The sequence below is a fragment of the Engraulis encrasicolus genome, chromosome 4 (assembly GCF_034702125.1).
Source record: "Engraulis encrasicolus isolate BLACKSEA-1 chromosome 4, IST_EnEncr_1.0, whole genome shotgun sequence".
Classification (NCBI taxonomy): Eukaryota; Metazoa; Chordata; class Actinopteri; order Clupeiformes; family Engraulidae; genus Engraulis; species Engraulis encrasicolus.
The window spans coordinates 712,028-737,222 of record NC_085860.1 but is presented as its reverse complement, the minus strand read 5'-3'; the positions used below and the strand labels follow the sequence as shown (position 1 = coordinate 737,222).

Sequence of the window (25,195 nt, the reverse complement as noted above, 5' to 3'; positions counted from 1 at the left end):
CATTAAATTGAGTTGAATTTTTTTGTGTCATTTGTTTATACAGCCAAAAGGTAGGCTACACTACTTACAATACATTGAGCCATTGCACGTGCAGAACAGACTTGCTAACCAACACTCATACAGTCCACCTCTGTGTGTTTCTCTATTTCTCTTTACTCACACTGCTGAAGGGAGGGAAGACTGTGAATTGTTTGGCACCATTTTTTTCTTTTTTTAAAAATCCTGATATCGACATTGACTAAAATAATCATTGTATTGATGTTTCCCATAATTGAGCAGCCCTAGTATGTCATGGCATTTATGCACCCTACTTTTTCTTTTATTTCTTTGTTTTTTGTACAGTTGGAGGTTTTGTTCATACAATATCTCGGTCAAACCCACATGGTGATCATGGAAATTGGGCCATGTCAGATTATTAGTGTGTATATTCTCCCACAGGTTCATTACAAGTTTATTCCTATGACCATGGCAAATACACGGCTTCAGTTGTTGGATCAGCCACTGTGATTGTGTCGTAGCTCCCTCTCTTCTGCCTTCAATATTTAATCTCCTCGTTCTCCTTTTCTCCTGCACTGGTATCAGATAGGCGAGGCCAAAGGAGGCGGAGGGGGCGGGGTTTTGGAGGGGAAGGGGGAGTGAGTGGGGTGGGGTTGGGGTGGAAGGGTGGCTAGGTTGTCATACAGCATCCTCTCAAACTCTAAACTGTCGTCTGCCGCAGAGATGCGTTTCTGTCCACTCTGACTGCAGCAACAAGTGCTTTTCCAGCAACATGTTGATCCACTGAGGAAGCCTTCAGATATCTGCCCATGTCCTTCTCTACCCCTTTTTCTCTGTGTGTTTCCATCCCCCTGTCCATGCCTTCTCTACCTGCCAGTCTTAGAAGAATCTAGAATCTAGGATCCGGAAAACACCAGCTGGTAACTTGGAGACTCCACCTGGACATTTGGGCTTCGACTGTGCCATTTGTGTACGAGTCTGACGGACAAATCTATACCTGAGGGTCCATTCTCCAGCCTCCAGTCTAGATTCCCTACTGGTGTGCTTCTGTGTCCTCAGGGGAGCCGTGGGGTGGCACAGCCTCCCACCATCCCTCTCTCCCTCCCTCCTCTGCACGGACACACCTCCTAAACATCTAGCCCCATCTTACCACTTACCGTCCATAACCAAAGCCTGCAAGGATGCACCTCCACCACCACCTCCACTACCAGCAGCACCACCACCAACACCAACAGCAACAGTGTGGTCTGTAGAGGATACCACTGACCTTCCGGTGAAAGAAGAGCAAATTGGAGGGAGACGTTGAGGAGTTTTTCTGTATTTAAAAGAGGATTGGCAGGAGAACAGCAGTGATGCCTTTTGGAGGATTTGCGGGGCTGAAGGAGAAAGTGCTGAAGCCGGGGAAGGAGGAGGTGAAGAACACCGTGGGAGATGGACTGGGGCACTTGCAGAGGTGAGGGAGTCTTGTGTGTGTGTGTGTGTGTGTGTGTTTTTGTGTGTGTGTGTGTGTGTGTGTGTGTGTGTGTGTGTGTGTGTGTGTGTGTGTGTGTGTGTGTGTGTGTGTGTGTGTGTGTGTGTGTGTGTGTGTGTGTGTGTGTGTGTGTGTGTGTGTGTGTGTGTGCTGTGTTGTGTGTGTATGTGTGCGCGCATGCATGTGTGTGTGTGTGTGTGTTAGAGAGAGAGAGAGAGAGAATGAGAGAGAGAGAGAGAGAGAGAGAGAGAGAGAGAGAGAGAGAGAGAGAGAGAGAAAGGGAGAAAGAGAGAGAGAAAGAGACAAGGAGAAAGAGATAGAGATAGACAAAAAATAGTTCAGTAGGTAAAATAATTCATTTACCAATACATTTCAAAAAGCAGATGAGAATTAACTCTAGCATCTCTAAGATAACTTCTGCAATTGTTCTGACCCTTTATGCAGTTGCAAAATTACACAATGCGCTTTTGAGACACCAACATTGTTCAAAGTTAACGGAAAAAGTATAAATACATCTTTGTAATTACACTTTTACACTGAAGAAAAAAAAACACTGATATCATATTTCATCTCCACTAGTCTCAATGAATGAATCAGCTGCTCAAAAAATATATATTAGAAGATGATAGACACACAAAGCTCATTACTGCGTGGGTGCTCCATGCAAAATATTCATTACAAGGACTTAATGACCACCACTCATTATTAGAGACATGACTACTGGCTGAAACCGTCGTATAGTAGCAGAAGTGGTGGTCTGTGTGTGTGTGTGTGTGTGCGTGCGTGCGTGTGAGCGTGCGCGTGTCTCTGTGTGTGGGTGGGAGACAACCATGGGTTGCATACATTTCAAGTTTCATAAAAGGAACACACAGACTTTGCCCACAGCAAAGCCTGCAAAGCCTAGACCTGAAATACCAAATAAAAAAGGAAATCTCCATCCTTATGCACTGTACAGTATGGCAATATTGCAGAAAAAGTGGCAGATTTAAATAATATAATAAAATATAATACATAATAACCCTCTGTGAATGTTTTACAGGGGATATCACACCATCCACCTACAGCGATGTAAAACAATATACCACAGCACACATCCCAGAGTAGCAAGTAATAATCCTTAAAAGCAGCAATCTGATACATTGTTTCACAAGGGTACAACCAATATGGAAATTGCGTTTAATAAGTCGATTGCTGTCTTGTGTGAGATAAACGCTGATATCGTAGGTAATATCCGGTGCTGATGCGAAACTGCTCTGAGGCTGACTCAAGCGTGGGCTGCCAGCATCACCTGGCCAGTACACTCTCAGTGGAATAACACTGTATCACAAAGTCTTGTCTCTATGCAGATGTCCAAAACAGAGCTTTTTATTTAAACCGTTTTAGCCAAAGGCACCTGCAAAAAAAGTGCCTGCTAAATACCTAAGCCCTTTTTGGGAAATGGTGCCCTCAGCCTACAAAAACCTAAATATCTCAGCCTCCGAATCGAATAAAAACATGAAATGAGTTGTATTTAAAAGCTAGGGCCTTCCTCTGACATTACTGATTTCATTCAGCTCTAAAACACCCACATATGTAATTTAAAAAATCTAAAATCTCATGTGCCTGAATGCTGTGTGTATGTCACTCTAGGCGCCAATGCAGCGTATACGCAGCATCCAGCATCATTGGGTCGAACAGAAAGGAAGAAAATATAGAGACTGTTTATAGTTTATACAAGGTACACATTTCTGTTGATTCATCTTCCTCTGAGTGCATTTAGTCCCATAGTACCCTCTATGTGTTGAATTTACTCTGCCTTTTTTTTACTGTGCAGGAAAACACTTACAATAATGTGTCAAGTTAGTGTGTGATAAAACATGATGTAGAAACAGACTCTTCAGATGCCAGTGCCCTGGAACACTGAATGATGGAGAGATTGTGGAAAAAGAGAAGGAGTTAATGCTTTTAAGACAAAGTGGTATGTTTCCAGGAGGTTACTCAGAATGTATGCTGACACCCTTCATTATTTACATGCCTATCCATAATTCAGTGTGGTATTCAGACTTTAAAATGTGTTGTTATTTCGAACCAAGGACTTAATGATATATTCCACTCCACTGGCTTGGCAAGTCCTGCCTGATAGAACAGGTGAATTAATAATGCATGTAATAGGATAGATCAGGGGTGGGCAAATATTTTGGCTCAAGGGCCATGTTGGGTTGGGTCAGATGTCGCTGGCAACTTGTGTGTCAATAATAAGAAATAATAAACACATGGCTTATTAGGTGGTCTGTGGCTCTTTTGAATGACATCCCCATGGACATCCCTATCACATATCAGTCTGGCACTGACATGGACACAATGCTCCCCTCTACTGGTGAACTGGCTCTGATATCACTGCCCTGCAAAGGCTACTGTATATGCCAACATTGAAACTGAGAAAATGTCTTGAAAGCCTTGGTATTAGGCTGGTTATTGTAATGAAGACCATTTTCAGTCCAAACTCAATTTTGACACAGTATGTAGTTACTGCACTTTGCTTTTGTAGGGCAGATCAAACGGCAAGCATACTTCAACACAATAACATGCAACATGCCTATGCAACAGCTGAAGATGGTGTACTGTAAATGAATATCAGTGAGATGCATCATTATCACCAGAAGCATCTTTCTTCAACTGGTGAAGAAGAGCAACAGCAGTAGTGGAAACCACTGTAACATTTCAGCAACTCTTGTTCGTTTTTTGTGCGCGTACATAGTGTGTGTGTGTGTGTGTGTGTGTGTGTGTGTGTGTGTGTGTGTGTGTGTGTGTGTGTGTGTGTGTGTGTGTGTGTGTGTGTGTGTGTGTGTGTGTGTGTGTGTGTGTGTGTGTGTGTGTGTGTGTGTGTGTGTGTGTGTGTGTCTGACTATGACTCAAACAGAGAAAGTGCCTCACTCTCATTCTCTCACTGTTGCCTGATGAAAGAGCTGACCTTTGACCAAGCCTCCTGTTCTCTCTGCTCAAGAGAAGTCAGGTGGGCCTGGGTGAATTTCGGGTTGGCTGATGAAAGCCAGTTCCTATGGGCACTGGGCAGCCATGGGGGATGACACCGGTAATGGAACAGGTGCAAGCTGGAACTACAATGGATGGGTGGATCAGATGGATGGATGGATGGATGGATGGATGGATGGATGGATGGATGGATGGATGGATGGATGGATGGATGGATGGATGGATGGATGGATGGATGGATGGATGGATGGATGGATGGATGGATGTTGTGAACTGATGTAGAGACATGCCCTTCACCACTCACCATGATTACATCCACTGGCTTTATATTTAGGCTCCTGAGGAACTGTCTGGCATCACAAACCTATTGTAGCAAAATGAGAGAAGCTGGAAAATATGGAGGGCTTTGCTGCAAAATGGTATATCCATTTGGGAACATTTTGGGGAAACTGACATTTTTGTATTGGGCATTGCATTGTATAGATGAAAGGACATCTGAACAGTCATTTCCAATAATAAAATGGTGTCAAAAATGGTGTTTAAGTCCTTTTGCAACAAAAATCTTCATATGCACTTCATTGTGTAGCACAGATGAACATGGAGAAATATTTGTTGTGCCTGATATATGATACATTCTTGCAAAGTAACATATTATGACAAATCCTAGATTGCACTACTACATTCCCAACTCTGGTGTGCCTTGCAAGCTGAGAGCTTCATAAAGAAGGCAGACATGCAGACTTGGATGTGTAGTCATTGTATCATAGCCTCCTCTAATCAAAACACCTCTCATAACCATTGTCTCTACAACAGCAAGATGGATGGCAATAAACTGTCACTGTATGTTTGTGTCATAATGGCCCTCATATTCACAGGAAAATGGGTGGCAGATGTGTGGACAATGTCCTCGTGTCCAGTGATCTTGTGCCTCTGTCCAATGTCCTTGTGACCTTGTACACCATCCTTGTGGTCTTACTGTTATGCCCCTAAAGCTCGTCCTTACAGGACACTCATCCTTAGCAGACCGCAACCATACAGAAACCAGCCGTCACGCCCCCTTTGCAGAGCTGAGCGCATCCCTTTCGGAGCTGCACATATAGTTCTCCCTGACTGAAATGTCCGTCGTCGGATGGTATACTAGCAGACAGTACGATTGGCCTGGAATTGACGGATCGGCATCTTTGAATTCTCAGCAGGAAAAGCACCCTCTGTATGGTTCTATATAACCGTTGCATCACAGGAAGATGGATGACACTGACATTAACGTACTGTACTGTACCCTTGTATCAATATCTCCTTTGTGATAGACATGCCAAAGCTGTACCCGATAGTCGTGCCAAAGCCTAGGCCTACTGTACCTGTTTGACCTGTTCCTGTCACCTGTACCTGTTACCTGTACCCTTGTATCCTTGTATCAATAGCACCAGGCACATGCACACATAGGGCTTTCGGTACATATTTCAACACGTGTAGACATTGCAGTAATGAACTAGACTGCCTGTGCAGTCGCCTTCGACTGCTTAAGGTATATCCCCGAAACGCGACGCTTCCAGTCCCCCATCATTCCTACCACTCCCGTCCACCATTTCGTAAACGTATATACAGACGTGACATGACGCGCATAGGCTTAAAACCAAACGACTATTGTGAAAATGAAGCAAAAAATGGGGCAAATGGTAATACTGTTTTAATGGTTCAGTGGATATACCACATTAGGTACAGTGTAATAACCAGTGTAACAATATTTAATACAATGTAATTTTTTTACTTACATCATGTGTTTGTGCGTAAGTGGTATTACATGGTATTGCATATTGTTACACTGGTATTACACTATATTACATGGTATTGCATACTGTTACACTCGTTACTACACTGTACCTGATATTGCATATTGTTACACTGGTATTACACTAGTATTAAATGGTATTGAATATTGTTACATTGGTTATTACACTGTACCTAATATGGTAGATTCACTGAAATGGTGAACCATTAAAATAATGTGTTACCGGGCAAATCAATCCACCCAGTCAGAAGTTATGTGCCAAATGAAAATTCCGCCATTTTGAAAGTGTTGTCTTCCAAACTCGAATCAGTTCATGAACCTACCCTAGAGCATTCACACACAAAATCTGGGACAAATCCATCCAACCGGTCAGTAGTTATGGGCCAAACAATAATTCGGCCATCTTGAATTCAGCCATCTTGAAAGTGTTGACCTCCAAACTCGAATCAGTTCATGAACCTACCCTAGAGCATTCACACACCAAATCTGGGACAAATCCATCCACCAGGTCAGAAGTTATGGACCAAACAAAAATTCGGCCATCTTGAATTCAGCCATCTTGAAAGTGTTGACCTCCCAACTCGACTCAGTTCATGAACCTACCCTAGAGCATTCACACACCAAATCTGGGACAAATCCATCCACCCGGTCAGAAGTTATGGACCAAACAAAAATTCGGCCATCTTGAATTCAGCCATTTTGAAAGTGTTGACCTCCAAACTCGAATCAGTTCATGAACCTGTCCTGGAGCATTCACCCAAAAAATCTGGGACAAATCCAAACATCCGTTCAAAAGTTATCGCGTTAACACGAAAGACCTTACGCGGCGGCGGACGCGGCGGCGGCGGACGCGGACGCGGACGCGGCGGCGGCGCACGCAAAACCATTACATCCCCGACGCTCCGGGGCATGTGGGGTACCATTTGAAAGTTAAGATCCTCTTTCCAATGATTTAGCCATTCCACTTCCCACACGGTAGGCTATTTTGACCTTGTGACATTCAGCCCCTGTGCACATGATGACAGATTACCAGTCCTCCTGTCCCTGTTAACGAGCCAGACGGTGTCCCTTGTCTCCACCAACTACAGGAAGATGGACGGGAGTAACGTGGACGACGAGGACCTGGTGGAGCTGACGGAGGACGGGCGGCCGGTGTCCATGCCCAAGAAGAACCCCCCGCTGCTGGACTGCAGCTGCTGCGGCCTGCCCAAGCGCTACATCATCGCCATCCTCAGCGGCCTGGGCTTCTGCATCTCCTTCGGCATCCGCTGTAACCTGGGAGTGGCCATCGTGGAGATGGTCAACAACAATACCGTCTACATCAACGGCACACCCGTCATGCAGGTACGCACGTCATGTTACCTGAGGTGTATTGGAGGAAAGGGTATTGTGGCGCTCTAGATGTTTCGAAAAATAAGTACATTCTTGGACCCAAAAAAGTACAGTACAAAGTTGAAGCAGGTTTGCACACTAAACAAGACCTAGATGTCTTGTTTAGTGTGCGAACCTGCTCCAACTTTGTACCTGAGGTGTAGTCCAAGAACCTGGCTGAGTAGTAAACCAGGTTAAATTACCCTTGAGGTAGTGGTACATCATCTAATAGAAGAGCCTGGAGTCCTCATTTTCCTCGCCAAATGACACCTGTGGACTGTCTTTTAGCAAGCTTACCATTTCCTTTAGGTTAATTTAGCCAGGCTTATCACATAACCTTGTTTTTGGAACAGCTGGTCTCATTGTATATTGTAGGCCCCTATATCCAGTAAGCTTTGCTAAAGAGTGAACTACCTCTGCGGATCCATCATTTAGGTGGTCAACAACAACAACAGCAACGACACACCTGTCATGCAGGTACAAAATGCTGCCTGATCTCATTGTACGTACATTCAGTTGAATATGTCCACAAGGGGTGCTAAAGAGTGACCTATTCACCTTATTAACGGTGGCCACGATGGCACCATTGCTACCAAACAGTTCCCAGTAGTGGCGCAGGGTCATTTTACTGGGTCTTTAGCAAGACAGCTATTCATACTCAGCCGAAGCCAGCAGTTTTACCTCGTGATCGTGCGGCTCTCGCTGGAGAATGGCTGTCCGTGCACGCGGACAGATCATCAGTGCCGCACAGGGTGTCTCGACAACGAGAACTCGAGAAGCTTGCCATGAGTTGGATGACGTTGTGGCATTGTGTGCTGATTAGATGATGTGGCATGATGTGGCATTGTGTGCTGATTTGGTTAGAGTGGTATTTTGGGCATGTCTGCTGGGCATGGTGCTGAAGTACCGCCGAGCCCGACGAATGCCTGCGCTCGAGGTCTGGGTGACTGGAGCATCACTGAGAGCTTGGGCAACATCTGTGCGAGGTCTGAGTGGACAAGCCCCCCCTTGACAGTCAAGCGGAGAATAAGATGCAAGTGGCTAATTAGGGCAGGTCAAATTCATTAAACGCTTCTCCCGAACTCTCATTTTTTATCAAAATGTGCATTTTGTGAAAACCATGTCCTTGGCCTGCCCAAAAATCCAGTGATTTTTCGTAGAAAAGCCGCAAAGAATGTTTGGGCAGAGACAAGAAATACTCTCGAGAGTGTGGCTTTTCTACGGAAAATCTGCATGTCTGTTCGCTCACACCTGGAGACCTTGTGGAAAACAGTTTGGAGTTGAGCACACTTTCTGAAAAAGAAGACCATAATTCCTGTGAGGCTGCTCAACAGTTCAAGAGTCATGTCAATGAAATTTTGTGAAGGTAGTTGGCGACAGTCGACCTCCAGCTTGAGATGATGGCCCTGGACCAGAATGACAGGGGAGCATGTGTTTATCGTCAGTGCCCAATGTTGGGCGGTAGGCCAAGGTGTAAAATGACAAAAAAAACCTTCCAATGTATATATTATCTGCCTTTACGCAACTGTGATGGGAAGCAATACCAGTACGTGCTCTGCTTGCAGACTGAGTGACATGAACGCAAACATATTTAGTTCCCTGTGCCCATCACCTCAAGGTGCTTCAATCTTTGTAACATGCTTCAAAGTGTCGCCATTTTGCTGTATCAGATGGCATGCTGCTGTCTACAGTTCTTCTCCTCCTCTTCACCTCTGTTGCACAGCCAGCACAGTTTAACTGGAACCCCGAGACAGTGGGCCTGATCCATGGCTCTTTCTTCTGGGGCTACATCGTCACGCAGATCCCTGGAGGTTTCATAGCCAACAAGCTGGCTGCCGACAGGTGAGTGACTGACAGTACAGTACGTCATGTTGGTGACACTACAGTACATTATTACATTACACTTATAGTGGAAGCTTAAACACACAGCATTTTTTTTAACATTCCATACACATACAATACGACCCTTCATGACACTTCCAAGGAATTTCCACCACCTGAACCTTTCAAGGCGCTATCGTGGTACAGTCAAGGAAGTGCGGTACATAAGCAGTGCCTCTTACTGTCCTGTAAGTGTTTTGCTCAAAGCGACCTTGGCCATAGATGAGGGTGTAGGAGACTAGCCACTTTTTCCTGCTGGCATGGAATTTGAACTTGCACTCTTTGAGCCACCCAAGTCCAACTCCCTAACCATTAACACATGGCTGGCCTGCCAGTACACTGGAGGCCATGGAAATGAGTGGTGTAGACGGAATGGTGTAGACTAGTAAATAGATTACAAAGCTGCCTGCATCCCAAGAATAGCACAGGAGGTTTGGCGGTGACGGCACTGCAAGGGTTAATGCCGCGCAGCCGGCCTGCAGGCAGTTGAGGGGAACTGATGGGGAGATATAGAGGCGGTGTAATAAAAGCTTCACAGGGGAGGAGGGACGCGTCACCCACACGTTGAATAATGAAAGATCCAGCCTCTGATTTCTTCCCGAAACACCAGCCATGGCAATATTACAAGTGTCACTTACACTCTGTTTTGGAAACAAAAAATGGGAGATAAAGAGACCGAGAGAGATAGAGAGTAGCACGAAAGATAGATATAGGCTAGCGCATGCCGTGCAGGGAAGCAGCGGAAAGATAGATAGATAGAGAGTGAGTGAGTGAATGAGTTGGTGAGTAAGTGAGAGTGTGGCGATAAAGAGATTTCATCAGCCAAAAGACCACCGGTGACTCAGGTTGACTGGGCTGTGCTGGGGGCTGTGGCAAAGATTGCCACCTCTGTCTGACAAAAAATATGGACTTTTTAATAATAATCGATCCTTATATAAGTAATGGCTGCCTTTATTCAGTATGCAGGGAAGCTGTATGTTTTCATCTGGAGCGATAGACCATTAAAACCAGGACAATCGTGGAAAACTGGGGCAGGTGGCAACACTAGCTGTCACTACGGTAGCTGTGAGAGTCAAATGTCCAATCAAGGTGACAGCGAGCGACAGAATGCCATAGGCTACGTAGAGCAGGATATGAGAGACTCTTGTTGAAGACGGAGAGAGGGGTGTCCGTAAGTTGGTTTGATGTTGAGTCTTTTCATTTAAAACTATCCCCTGAAAAGTGTGGCATTCTTTCTGGTTCAGACTCACATAACCAAATCAATTAATTCAGTTCATTGTCAATCCAACACTGTTTACACTTCATTCAACACTCAGGTTGTGGAATTCAACAATACTGTGCAGGGCATTTCTATGGTCCCATTTGCTATGATGTTAAATTAACACTGCTAAGTGTACTGTGAGGTAAAAACAATGTCATATTGTACAGGCCATAAAACGTTTATGAAATTGGAATTTTGTTTATGACTCGATCATGACACTATTATGACACGGTTATGATAGGCTACTGTTATGTCATACGTATGACGCCGGCGTCAAGTAAAGTGTTACCCAACATTCTTGGGTCTTCTTGTCCAATGCATCCATCTTTCATCGAGTCCCTCTTTTACACGTATTGTTCACCACATTATACAACTGATCCTGCACTACTGTCTCCTCTTGTCTGATGCAGGGTGTTTGGGGCAGCCATTTTCTTGACCTCCATGTTGAACATGTTCATCCCGTCTGCAGCCAGAGTGCACTACGGCTGTGTCATGTTTGTGCGTATACTACAGGGACTGGTGGAGGTGAGCAAACACTTATCATATGGCACTGAAGAAGAATCTCCTTTATTCCCTCAATCATGCACAGCAAAAAAATGCAGTGTTAATTCAACGCTGTCCTGAGAATAGGTCCCAATCAATAAAGTGTTAACTCATTGACACTTGGATTTAACACTGTTTTAGATCATGTGGCTTGGCAGTGTTTATTAAACACTCAATGAGTTGAATTCGACACAAAAAAATTGATTGGGGCCATATATTCTCAGAACAGTGTTAGATTAACACTACACATTTACAGTGTGGTGGTCAATAAGTTGTAATAGTGATAAAGTAAGTAGGCTAAGTAAAGTAAGAAGTCTATTTGCTTGCAAAATAGTTCATTTGACAAACACTCAGAGAGAGTTAAGACTAATAAACTAATATCTTATTGCACTATTACCATAATCACTATTTAATACAAAGAAATGAAACCAAATGAGTGCTAATATTAAGATGTTAATGACCTACTTGGCATACACATCACAAGACAAGACCTTAGCAAATAATGGCAGACTGCTGCAGATGTATACTGGCAGAGACACTTGGTATATGGACATGGCGACCTGCAATGCATAATGCATGGGATATTGCCTCAGATCAGTTACCTAGCCAGAGCCATCTTGCATGTAGTATTTCACATCTCAGAATGTTATTAGCAACGTTGCCATGCATGCGGCAGACAAACAAAGTGTCCCAGGCCGAAGGGACCTGGCACACCCCAACTCTGCTGCCAGAGTCCCATGCATTTTAGATGAGCGGCAGGTGTCAGTGAACACAAACATGCACAGCAAGGCTGAGGTGAGCTTTGAGGGTTGATGGCATCCGTCAGTATGGGCTGATGTGCTTGTAAATTTCTTACAAACACTTTACCCGCTGCAAGCCTGCCTTGGATAGGATATTTAGCAAATGTTCATTGTGCGAAGGTTTTCATATTTAGTTAACTGAAAAATAAGACGAAAATGTTGGAACACTTCTGTGTAATAATAAAAAAATAATAATACACGGTGCAAGCCTTTCCTCTTATTTTTCAGTTAGGCTGCATTATTTTGTTCAGCATCCTTAAAGAAGAGACAAATATGTTTGGGTGAAACCTGCTCCAATCTATATGAACTCTTACGTTTTAGTTGACCTATTTCAGCACACTCATGCTTTATCTAATGGAGAAATACTAATTCAATTATTCAAGTAACACTATTTCAATTATATTCTATTTCAACTATTCCTACCCTCTGTTCTAGACAGTTCTCTCACCATTACGGGTATGTCTGGTACCTAATGGACATAGAGTATGTGGAAAGATCAGTCTCAGTAACGTGCATTTGACACTTGGACCTGATTGAGATTGGGTGCATTCCAATATGTGACCTTGCGTCCTCCACTTGGGCTTGTGGCCTCACGTTTTGCTGCTGCCCCGTTTCCGTGAAGAAAACGATTAAGTTTCTCCGCTGTAAGCCTAGTCAAAATAATTTTGGGGGGACTATTCTTCATTCATCATCAAGTTTGCAAATGAGAAAATTACTTTACAATTGAGCTTTTGCGAGATATTGAAATATAATGCTGTTGTCAGTGATGTCATCACGACGTATTTCTTCCTGGTACGAGCCCACAAGCACAAGTGGAGGACGCAAGGTAGCATATTGGAACTATGTGTCAAAGTGACCTTTTGACCTCTGCTCACTTTACTGTCACAGGGTGTCACTTACCCAGCATGCCACGGGTTGTGGGCCAAGTGGGCTCCGCCCCTGGAGAGGAGTCGCCTGGCAACCACCTCCTTCTGTGGTATGTACCGAAGTGCATCATGGGGGAAAAAACCATCACATCAAATATATCACACCTACTAGAGGGGTGCTACTGTAAATTCAACTCTATAAGTGTTGAAATCAGTTACTGAGGGAGCACCTAAAATAGCATTGGAAGAGTTTCGTAAGCGCCGTTTTTTTTTACTTTTGCATTTTATTATTGGAAATTACTGGTAAGATGTCCTATCATCAATGTTTGAATCCTTGCCATTCAAATGTTTTGAGAACATGCTTTTCAAATCTATAAAAAATGCATTTTGCAAGGCAATGCCCAGTACAAAAATGTCAATTTCCCAAAATGCATATACATCATTTTGCAACGAAGCTCTATGTAGTGCGTATAGCTATCTGCTTGTTACAAACTATTTGTTTTCCCGCAATGGTCGCAATAACATTACATTACATTACATATCATTACCTTTAACTGATGATTCATCCAAAGTGACTTATAATTATTTCAGAGTTTTGTTACCATACCTGGAACAAAGTGAGTTACCTTGCTCAAGGGCACTGCAGCCATAGATGCTATGGGATTCCATCCTGCAAGCCTTCTGATTCTAATGCATTACATCACCTACATTATAGATTCTCTCTCTCTGAAATTACATTGTCTGGGAAAATTCACATTCATTCAGAAAGGTTCAGAGGGCATAGATAAGAGGACCACAAGACTAGAAGAATTAAACTCTTTATGTGTTGGATTACCAGTGCAAAAGTATTGTTAAAATGCCCAAAAAAAAAAAATCAATGGAAAGCAAACTGGTCCACTTCAGAAAGATTAGGCCAGGGATGACTGGATCACTCATATACTTTTTAGTTATTTGCAAACATAATGACATACTTGTGTTTGCACCACGATAAAATAACTAATAAGCATCTGAGTGCTCCAGTCATCCCTGGCCTAGTCTTCCTGAAGTGGACCAGTTTGGTTTCCTTTGTCTACCGTCCTGGACGAGGAGCACCAAGAAGGTTAGAGCGCAAGTGACTTCCCTTTTTGCAAGTTTCCTATTTTAATCCTTGCAATTGCCCAGAGTTATCTACAGTACTTACGTAGTGTGGTCAAGAGGAGCTTCTGAAACATAGGCCGCTTTGGAGGCAAAATGCAAAATGAACTCTCCAAGTGTTGAATAAACACTGTGATATTTACTCTGTGACCTGTCGTCGTCTCCTTGATGAGCAGAGCTGACTTAAACCTCCTCAGCACACCACTAGCAGGCTTGTTTTGTTTTCCACATGACTGTCTATCATCTACTCTTCTTCACACCCTCCACCCCCACCACCACCACCACCCCAATTACCAATCCGAGCCACCACACCACACCACAGCACACCTCATCATGTCCTCCCCCTTAATAAACTGCTGCCATGGTAACTGGCGCTGCTGAAAACCCTCTTGACGTGGCGTGGTGTGTGTGAATGAGGAAGCCCCACAGCCGTTCAGAAACACTCGTGTATCTCGCATTTGTGTGTGTGTGTGTGTGTGTGTGTGTGTGTGTGTGTGTGTGTGTGTGTGTGTGTGTGTGTGTGTGTGTGTGTGTGTGTGTGTGTGTGTGTGTGTGTGTGTGTGTGTCTGTGTGTGTCTGTGTGTGTCTGTGTGTGTGGTACACTGTCTGCCTCAGGCGTCTGCTCATTCAGCCCAAATGAAGTGTCACTCTCCCCCACAGCCGGAGAGAGCACACTTGTGGAGGCCAGCCCACTCCAAACAGTGTGTGTGCGCGTGCGTGCGTACGTGTGTGTGTGTGTGTGTGTGTGTGTGTGTGTGTGTGTGTGTGTGTGTGTGTGTGTGTGTGTGTGTGTGTGTGTGTGTGTGTGTGTGTGTGTGTGTGTGTGTGTGTGTGTGTGTGTATGTGCGTGCACGTGTGTGTGTATTGTGTGACTGTGTACTATTGTGTTTGTGCGTGCCTGCGTGCGTGTACGATGTGTGTGTGTGTTTCACTGTCTTTTCTCTCTGCCTCTCTGTGTCTCTTTGTTTGTATGAGTGTACATGTGTTTGTAGCCAGTAATGAAATATACATTACAACACCTTTTCATTAAAACCTCATTTCCCTCACAAACACTTACAGCGGGTTGCCTATAACGCCACTCCATGTGCTGTGGTGTGGGTGCCTGTCTCTCTGTCTGGAGAGGGCCCAACAGCTAAACCACTAAACCACCACTCTCTCTCCTCCAGAACCCCACCCACCCCACTCCACATGCACCATACAGCTGTTTGTACAACCGCAAAGACACTTTATTTATGTCCCCAGTCCCCTGTGTCTCTGACTGATTAGAGTCAGAAGTTGGAAATGAAAACGCACCATAACTTTTCACCTCTACTCCTGTACCTGATGACTGCGGTGGTGGATTTGTTTTGTGTGTGTGTTTGTGTGTGTGTGTGTGTGTGTGTGTGTGTGTGTGTGTGTGTGTGTGTGTGTGTGTGTGTGTGTGTGTGTGTGTGTGTGTGTGTGTGTGTGTGTGTGTGTGCGTGCGTGCGTGCGTGTGTGCGTGCGTGTGTGTGTGTGTGTGTGTGTGTTCGTGTGCAGGTTGATTGACTGCTTCCTCTGTCTTCTGTGCCTGTGCCAGGGTCGTATGCTGGAGCGGTGATTGCGATGCCTTTAGCAGGAGTGCTGGTGCAGTTTGTTGGCTGGCCGTCTGTCTTCTACATATATGGTGAGAGAACTTTTTTATTATTATTTTTAGTGCTTTTGGGCCTTCATTAATTGACAGGACAGAGGCAAACAGACATGAAGTGAGAGAGATGAGTAAAGATTGGGAAATTACCTCGAGCCCGGGTCCCTGGTGTAATGGTACAGCACACTAGTCCACTGGAACATGTCGCCCGTTCTCGCCGACTATGGAAATTTAATTTAATTTATTGAACAAAAACACATACAAAACAGAACATTAGGGCCTACTAGAAATGCAATGACAAGCCAACATGACCGAAAACATAACCTCCTTGGCGGGGGTAATGAATACAACTGGCACAGTCACCAAATAGGCTATATATTCTGGAAATGAAGGTGAGTGAAGGAGAGTTAGCAAGCCGACAGACAGATACACAGACAGAGAAACAGACGGACAGACAGACACCATTAGACTGACACATGCAAATACACACACAGACACAGACACAGACACACACACACACACACACACACACACACACACACACACACACACACACACACACACACACACACACACACACACACACACACACACACACACACACACACACACACACACGACTTCGCCCACCCATAAGGGTAAGTGTATATTGTACGATACAGCACATTATGTCTCTTTCAATATCTTTTTTCACCACATCTTAGGCAAAGATTTAATCTGATTAATTGACTCAAATGAGCATGTTCCTGTCTCTTCTTCAATGTCATTAATCATTACTACCTCTTCTGAGTAGAGGCCAGCAGGGCATATTCTAATCACTTTTACAGTTTTTCCAATCATACTCACACTTTGTGCAGGTGCATCGTTTCCTTTTGCAGAACTTTTAACACAGTGTGCAGTCGGGAAGGCAGGGGACAGTTGCTTACAGGGGAGGAGTGCAGCATCTATTTTTTTCTCCTATCAGATACAAGCTATAGAGTGATTGTACACATATTGTGCATGCTTTGTTGGACGCCCCATCCAACTGTTCCCCGATCACCTCTATCTGGTAGGAGAAAAAAAGCTAGATGTTGCAACAATACCCTGTTGCAACTGACCTCGATCTGCCCTAAGCACATAATGACATGAGAAGTGAATAAGAGAAGTGAATCATGCATATTTACCTGAGCACATCCGTTAATATGTGCTGTAAAATGAGCTACAGCTAACAAAACTCCTCAGTCCTTTACCGAAGTACTTCTGCTTTCGTGCTGAAGCAGACACATGGCCACACACAAGATTACAGTGGCAGTAAATAGACGTGGAAAAAAAACACAACTAACCTTGAAACCTTGAATCAAAACAAATAACACTGTGTACTAATGGTTAAGACTATATGTATTTCACTTCATTTTGCATTTGTCAATACCTGTTATGAACAATTTTTCCCTGCTATTATTCCTATGCGTTACATTGTCTTACAGTCTATTGATACAGCGCAATTGCAAAATATTTCACGTTTGTGCTTCATATTGGAATCACATTGCTGGTCAATCAAGTCGAAGTGGATAACAGTAAACCTCAAACACCTACAACAACTTTGCAATGGGGGTAGAGATTTACTTCTCATTTTGACATTCTTCGATTTTTTATCTCTACATGACAGAGATGCTGATGAATCTTCTTGTCATGTGCGGCAGGTGTGTTTGGGATCCTCTGGTACATCTTCTGGCTGCTTCTGTCCTACACGAGCCCGGCAGCACACCCCACCATCAGCGAGGAGGAGAGGATATATATCGAGACCAGCATCGGGGAGGGAAACATGATCAGTGCCACTGAGGTGACTGATTGATTGCAGACCAGAATTTAAAATGGGCCAGTAACAGTGTAACAATTTCGTTTGCTACAAAGCTACTGCAGGTCATGCTTATCGGAAGAAGACGCTCAAACCCAAGATTTCTTTCAGGATGTTGTGTTCTTCCCGTACCAACCATTCATTTACTGTAGCTTGCACTCTACTCGCACAACGTGATCTGAGTCCGAACAGTTTTCTCTCATTGCCCACCAATGGTGGAATAAGTTAAGAAGAGCAGGGTCATCCCTCTCAACCTTCAAGAAGCTTGTGAAGACTCATCTCTTCTGAGAGAGCTTCCCTGTATAACAAAACAAACTCTGCTCTGTAACCCTATCAAACCCGGCCTGCACACTTACATTGTCCTGCTTGCACACTAGGTCATCTTATAAGTTAATTTGTATAAAATGTAATGTAATATAATTGTGATTTTTTTTTATGTTCATTGTCAAAATTTAGTGTCGTCCACTCACAAACCTTCTTTCATGAACATTTTCCAACACCACAAATGTCGTTGTTACCTTTTCTTTGAATTGCATTGTGAATACGGTAGAGTGCTACTAAGACTAAAAGGCTTTCATTTCTGTTCTATCCTAATCAGAAATTCAATACTCCGTGGCGTGACTTCTTCACCTCCATGCCGGTGTATGCCATCATCGTGGCCAACTTTTGCCGTAGCTGGACCTTCTACCTGCTGCTCATCAGCCAGCCCGCGTACTTTGAGGAGGTCTTTGGCTTCCCCATCAGCAAGGTTACAATATAATAATATAATATATTAACTTCCTCAAGGTTGTGTTTTATCCCCAATAGTCTTCTCTGTGTACGCAAACAACATTGTGTGTCACAGGGAAGGTATGACACTTTTTAAATACGCTGATGACATTGCTTTAGTGGCACATATGTCTGACTCTGACGCCCCAACTCCCTACCAGGAGGTAGTTGACAACCTGAGCCAAACGTTGAAGAACAAAGACAAAGGAGCTATGCTGTGGGGGCAGAGAAAAGACATCAACTCTGTACCAGCCACTCTCCATCCAAGGGCAGACAGTAGAGCAAGTGGGAGTTTTTAGGTACCTGCACGGAAATGGACACCTCCCTGTCTTTCTCACAGCACGTGGACTCGATATATAAAAAAGCACAACAGTGCCTTCACCTACTCAGGAAACTCAGGACATTTCATGTAAGCAAGGACATTATGATTCTAGTATACCGTTCCCTCATTGAATCAGTCCTCACCTTCAACATATCCTGGTACAATCTAATTGGCATTAGACAAAATAATAAACTGTCACGCATAGTGAACCAGGCTACCAAAATTACTGGCTCACCTCAACTCTCCCTATCTGAGCTGTACAGTAGTGCAGTGATCAGGAAAGCTGACCAGATCATAGAGGACCCCTCTCACCCCCTCCATCACTCCTTCCAACTGCTGCCATCGGGTCGACGGTTCAGTGTTCCACTGGCGCACAACAACAGATTCAAGAAATCTTCCATCCCCTCAGCTGTGGCCATAATGAACAAAAGATAAGCTGTCCAGTCTCAGCATGCATGTATTGTCTTGTCTTGTTTTGTCCTGTTTTGTCAAGTCTTGTCTAATGTCTGTGAGAATCACTGAAAGACAATTTTCTGTTTCATGTGTAACAGACAATACAGTTTTATCTAATCTAATCTATCTAATCTATTACCGTATAATATATTACATGGTTTGACTTCATTATGGGCCGATCACTTGAATGGGGCTTCCCCATCAGCAAGATGCGGAGGGGTTATATGCCGCACATGAAACAATGTAATGTTAATTCAACACTTAGAGAGTCAATTTAGCCTACTAATATATATATATTTACTGTGAACAATACCCTATGTCAGGGGTTCCCAAACTTTTTCCCCTGCGCACACCCTTGTACATTTCAATGTGGTTTGCGACTTTGCGCACCCCCTGAGAGAATATTTTGGTGTGCTGATGGCCGTGCAAGTATGGGTTCACTGCTCATTCACTGCACATTAAGCAGTCGTTTTTGGTGAATGCTCTTTTCCAATAGTCTTGGAATTAAACTACACTTCAGATGGACCCTTCCAACATATAATGCACCATACTATTAAAAACTGCTTAATGTTCATGAATGCTAGATAAAAACTCACATATACGCCATTGCTCTATTCAGGTCGCGCACCCCCTTATGGCAGGCCGCGCACCCCCAGGGGTGCACGCACCCCAGTTTGGGAAACCCTGCCCTATGTCATTGAAATATTTCAAGGCATCAAGGATATCTTAGGATTGACATTTCGTCTCACAACACAAATGCAAATACAATACAATTTTCTCCCAATTGGTCTTCCATTCTCCACAGGTGGGGCTCTTGTCTGCAGTGCCCCATATGGTGATGACTATTGTGGTGCCCATAGGGGGGCAGCTAGCTGACTACCTCCGAAGCAGAAAGATCTTGTCCACAACCACTGTCCGCAAGATCATGAACTGTGGAGGTAAGTTTGGTACCTTCCAGTTCCTTTAATTCTGTTGATTACAGTAATGGTGGTCTTCTTTTAGTGGACAGTTAGGTGTTAGAGACCTAGATTTCTGTATTTACAGCTATTCGTAGTGTGCAATTTTGTGGTTTTGTACCTAAACGAACCCCTTTACCAACAATGACTATGCACAGAAACAGATATTCAGGGTGTGATTTCTCGGAAAACCAGAAGGGGGGATATGTTTCAGATTTCAAGCGATATAAATGAAATTACATTAAACTGTGATTAAAATTGTGTGTAAAAAGTGGCAATATCAAAACCAGAAGGGGGGACAATCCCCCCCCCATCCCCCCCTACAAATCGCACCCTGCAGATATTTACATTTGATTGTGTGCGTGTGTGTTGACTGTGTGTGTGAGAGAGGTTTATTTAAGTTGTGTTCCTGTGATGTGATGTGTGCAGGGTTTGGCATGGAGGCCACTCTGCTGCTGGTGGTGGGGTATTCACACACGCGAGGGGTGGCCATATCCTTCCTGGTACTAGCTGTGGGCTTCAGTGGCTTTGCCATCTCAGGTGAGCCATCTGGAATCACTGAAAGACTGACCGATTGACTGCCTTTCTTTCTTTCTTTCTTTCTTTCTTTCTTTCTTTCTTTCTTTCTTTCTTTCTTTCTTTCTTTCTTTCTTTCTTTCTTTCTTTCTTTCTTTCTTTCTTTCTTTCTTTCTTTCTTTCTTTCTTTCTTTCTTTCTTTCTTTCTTTCTTTCTTCCTTCCTTTCTTTCTTTCTTTCTATTTTCCTTGTGTCAAAAACATTGGCTATAATTTTGTGCCATGAAAAAAATAATTTCTTATTTCATTCATTTCAATGATCCGGGATGTAAATGTGACATTTCCTGCCTCTGTATTAGTCAGTTCATTATTAGTTAGATAATGAAGTAGGATTTGAGTGCCTGTGTGTTGTCCTCAGATAACCCATCTGAATATTCAATAGAGCCTACGGTAGCCTCGGGTAGACTTACTGAAGCACAGTGAATCATTTCTATGTCTATCAGTTCTGTGTCATTTCAATTCTCCTCAGTATTGAAGTACTAAACAAATCGGTTTACAAAAACTAAAACAAACACAGTTTACAAAAATGTGGATGTCTGTTTTCATATGAATTGAAATATCTTTGCAATCTTCTTTTACCCTCTGCAATAATTTAGGGCATCGGTGTCAGCTCTGGTACCCCCTGCTCTATTCCAGGGGTATTCAATTGAATGTCAAAACCGATTCTGTATTTTAAGGGGCTTGTGGGGGGCCAGAACCTTGCCGTCCAAGGGCCGCATCTGGCCCCAGGGCCGCCATTTGAATAGCCCTGCTCTATTCCCTCTGTCTTTGGTTTTTCAAGGTGCTCATGAAATAGCCTGGCTCTCACGCAGACCCTTCGTGCTTCGTGCATCTTCGTTAAACTTTGTGAGCTGTAACAACCATCGTGAGAACCAGGTTACTCATGAAAGATCAGGAGGGGACTCCTCTGAGCGGAGCTTTACAGCAATTTTAATTAATAACTAAATCCAGGCCCTGCCTGTGGCTCAGATGGCTAGGGCACTGACTGCTTTTGCCAAAGAACCCGGGTTTGATTCTGGCCCAGGGTCATTCCGAATCCTCTCCTGTCTCTCTTCCATTGCTTTCCTGCCTCCTCTCAAACGGTCCTCTGCAATCATAAGAAGTAATAAGAACAAGAACAAGAAGTTATAACAATAAAAAAATATTTTTTAAAAATTGCTTGTGTGTTTCTTGACCTGAATTGACCCAATCCATCCAACCTTAACTATGACTTTTGCCTTGACCTTCACCTTACCCTCTTGTGTGAAACAGGTTTCAATGTGAACCACCTGGACATCGCCCCTCGCTACGCCAGTATACTTATGGGCATCTCCAACGGGGTGGGCACACTGTCGGGCATGGTGTGCCCCCTTATCGTCGGAGCACTCACCAAGAACAAGGTGCAGTAGAATGTGTGTGTGTGTGTGTGTGTGTGTGTGTGTGTGTGTGTGTGTGTGTGTGTGTGTGTGTGTGTGTGTGTGTGTGTGTGTGTGTGTGTGTGTGTGTGTGTGTGTGTGTGTGTGTGTGTGTGTGTGTGTGTGTGTGTGTGTGTCCATGTGCGTAGAACTGGATGTGTGTGTCTGTGAGTATGCTTTTACTATGCATCATCCCCTAAAATGTGATATCCTTTATTAAGATTTATTCATTCGGGGTTGCTGTGGTGCATCATGGCAATGCACACTGACGCAACTTGCCCATGAAGACCCAGGATCGAATCCAGCCCAGTCCCACCCTTCACCCTCTCCCACTTACTTCCTGTCACTCTTCACTGTATCTATCAGCAATAAATGCCCAAGAAGCCCATAAAAAACACACCATTAAACACACCATTAAAGTTTCATTTATTCTGATGTTGTCTCACTAGTCTCAGTTGTGTATAGAACCCCCTCAGAAATGAGATGGTTCATCTCAAGGGGCTATCCTTGCAAATAAAGAAACAAACAAACAAATAAATAAATGTGTTCTTCTATATCTGCAGACGCGTCTGGAGTGGCAGCACGTGTTTGTGATCGCCTCCATGGTGCACTACACGGGCGTGATCTTCTACGCCATCTTCGCTTCGGGAGAGAAGCAGGACTGGGCCGACCCAGAGGGCACCAGTGAGGACAAGGTGGGTATCGTATTGAAGTGAAAGTCCACCTGGGAAACTCCCATTGTGACACAGTGTAACACAGCACTCCACAGTGCGAAGTGCTCACTGCAAAATTGCATTTATGCCTCACCTGTGCAAGGGGCAGCCCCAAACGCTGCCTCAAGGAAGCAGTGCGGTGGGACTGTACCGTGGTCAGGATACCTCAGTTATGGGGGAGGATGGGCGAGAGCACTGGTTACCTGGCAGGTTGGGAATCGGACCAGCAACCCATGGGCTACAAGTCTGACATCTTAACCCATGACTGCCCATGCTGAAGTGAAGTGCTTAATCTGGGGCCAAGTACTCCAATCCAACCAACCAGGTCTCAACGAATATATTATATATGTTGTTAACAGGTCACTAATCATTGTGTCAAAGTAAAGTAAATGTCTTTAATGTTGTCCTATGAAAACATATACTTACAAATCTGCAAAAATGTGAGGGGTGTACTCTGACATACTATATTTTGGGATATTGACATTTTCGTATTGGGCAGTGCATTACATTGCAAAATGCATTCCATATAGTCTCAAAAAGTATGTTCTCAAAATATAATAGCAAGAATTCAAACATAGATGAAAGGATGCCTGAACAGTAATTTTCAATAATAAAATAAGTCAAAATAAGTTTAAAAAAAATAGCATTTCAATCATTTTGCAACGAAACTTTTATCATGGTGTAGCCCCTTAACACTTGTTGTTCCACCACTTTAACGTTGTAATAGCCACTGAAAAAACTTTACTACCACAGTACTACTACACCACTATGACAGTGCACAGGGCATTTAGTAATACATAATGACTTGGTCGTTTCCATTCTGGTAACAGCGTATTTATAACAGGGGCCGTGTCTTAAAGGGGTATGCCACTATTTTGGGGCTTAATACAGTTAAAATCGTTGGCCATGGTTTATAAAGGTGGTTAAGTGTCTTATTTTTCATGTAAGCCGTTGTCTTGCTTTAAGACAAGTTAAAAGAGGGAGCATGTCGCTAAGCTAGTGAAAGTCAATGGATCCGTGTAGCATGCTACAATGCTACATGGATCCATTGACTTTCACTAGCTTAGCGACATATTCCCTCTTTTATCTTGTCTTACAGCAAGACAACGCTTAACATGAAAAATAAGACACTTAACCACCTTTATAAACCCCAGCCAACGATTTTAACTGTATTAAGCCCCAAAATAGTGCCATACTCCTTTAAGGGGCTAAGTATCTTCCTTTCTTATTTCAAAGGTGGGCATCATCGGAGAGGATGAGCTGGCTGCGGATGATGAGAGCGAGCCCAGCTGTGACTCTTCGCTGGCCGCGGCCGCCAAGAAGAAGTCCTACTCCTACGGCGCCACAACGACCGACCACAGCGCCGCCAAGCAGGGCTGGAAGAAGAGACGAGGGCAGACCGCGCAGGAGGAGGAAGAGGAGGAGGAGGAGGAAGGACAGTACCACTACGAGAACGGGAACTTTCAGTAACACATCAACAACAGCGTCACTGGCTCTGACTCAAAGAGGATATTCCCCTGGATTTAACCTGTTTCGTCATTGACTCACTCATAAGAGCTTTATTACCATTTGTCCAAAAGCACATTTCATCATTATTGAATACCATTGCACATATTTTACTGTTGATTTTGACCTTTTTCTTTTTTTTTGGCTCCAATCACCAACCTCGTTTTCATCAGAAAATATCCGTCGTGGTCCTGACCTGAACATAGTGGGACTGACTCACCGGCACTGTAAAGTGCTATGTTGGGATAAAATAAACATATTCATCCTGGTCCTGGTCCTGAACATGGGGACTGCCTTGCCTGTGAAGTAGCCTACTATGTTGATTCCAATGACCATGGAGCCCGGAGCGAGTCATGTGACATGAGCCAACAACTTATAGTCAGGTCACAAAACCTTGTTTGCTATCGTTTCTGCATTGCACTAGCTTTGAATTGAGTGACTGGTGATCAGGGCCGATTATTGCTTTGATCGGGCCTGGGACACAGTCATCTGAAACGGTCCCAAATCCAATACATACAATGTAATGAGGGTCCAATTGTGGGCTGGGCCCCCTCTCTCCCTGGGCCTGGGGCAACTATTTACCCAAACCACAACTCACCCGTGTCTGCTTCCCTGCTGGTGAGGTCAGAGAGATACCTGTAGCTCCTAAAGCCACACTTCAGGCTGTAGAAATGCCATGTGAACTTTCACTGTGCAACCAAGATGCAGTAGATTCAACTTTGCAAGTATCAAGTATACTGGATTTTGTTGTGTTGATTTGCTGTATGTTGAAGTAAGAAGTGAGAGTGTTAACTGCATGTGATATACAGTAACAGATTATGATAAATGCAAAGATCCATTAATGTAACAGTGTAACATAGTGTTTCTCAACAGGGGCCCTACAGCCCCCCAGGGGTCATTGGGGAGCCCTAGGGGGCATTGAGAAGGAGACAACTGAGTGGGCGCGGGAATTAAGTTACCATTGGGGCGCATTAGTCTATTGTCTT

The 25,195-nt window shown here is 44.0% G+C and overlaps 1 protein-coding gene across 1 annotated transcript; it reads left to right on the top strand.

The window, feature by feature from the left end:
- The first annotated feature begins 1,349 nt into the window (after nt 1-1,349).
- Nucleotides 1,350-24,431, top strand: slc17a8 (solute carrier family 17 member 8). The gene is made up of 13 exons (XM_063195928.1): nt 1,350-1,450; nt 7,316-7,571; nt 9,322-9,440; nt 11,151-11,265; nt 12,972-13,059; nt 15,642-15,728; nt 17,369-17,508; nt 18,122-18,271; nt 19,872-20,004; nt 20,452-20,562; nt 21,848-21,975; nt 22,554-22,685; nt 23,940-24,431. The coding sequence occupies exons 1-13, from the start codon at nt 1,350-1,352 to the stop codon at nt 24,171-24,173; spliced, it is 1,794 nt and encodes a 597-aa protein (XP_063051998.1). The 3' UTR covers nt 24,174-24,431.
- Nucleotides 24,432-25,195: the final 764 nt, after the last annotated feature.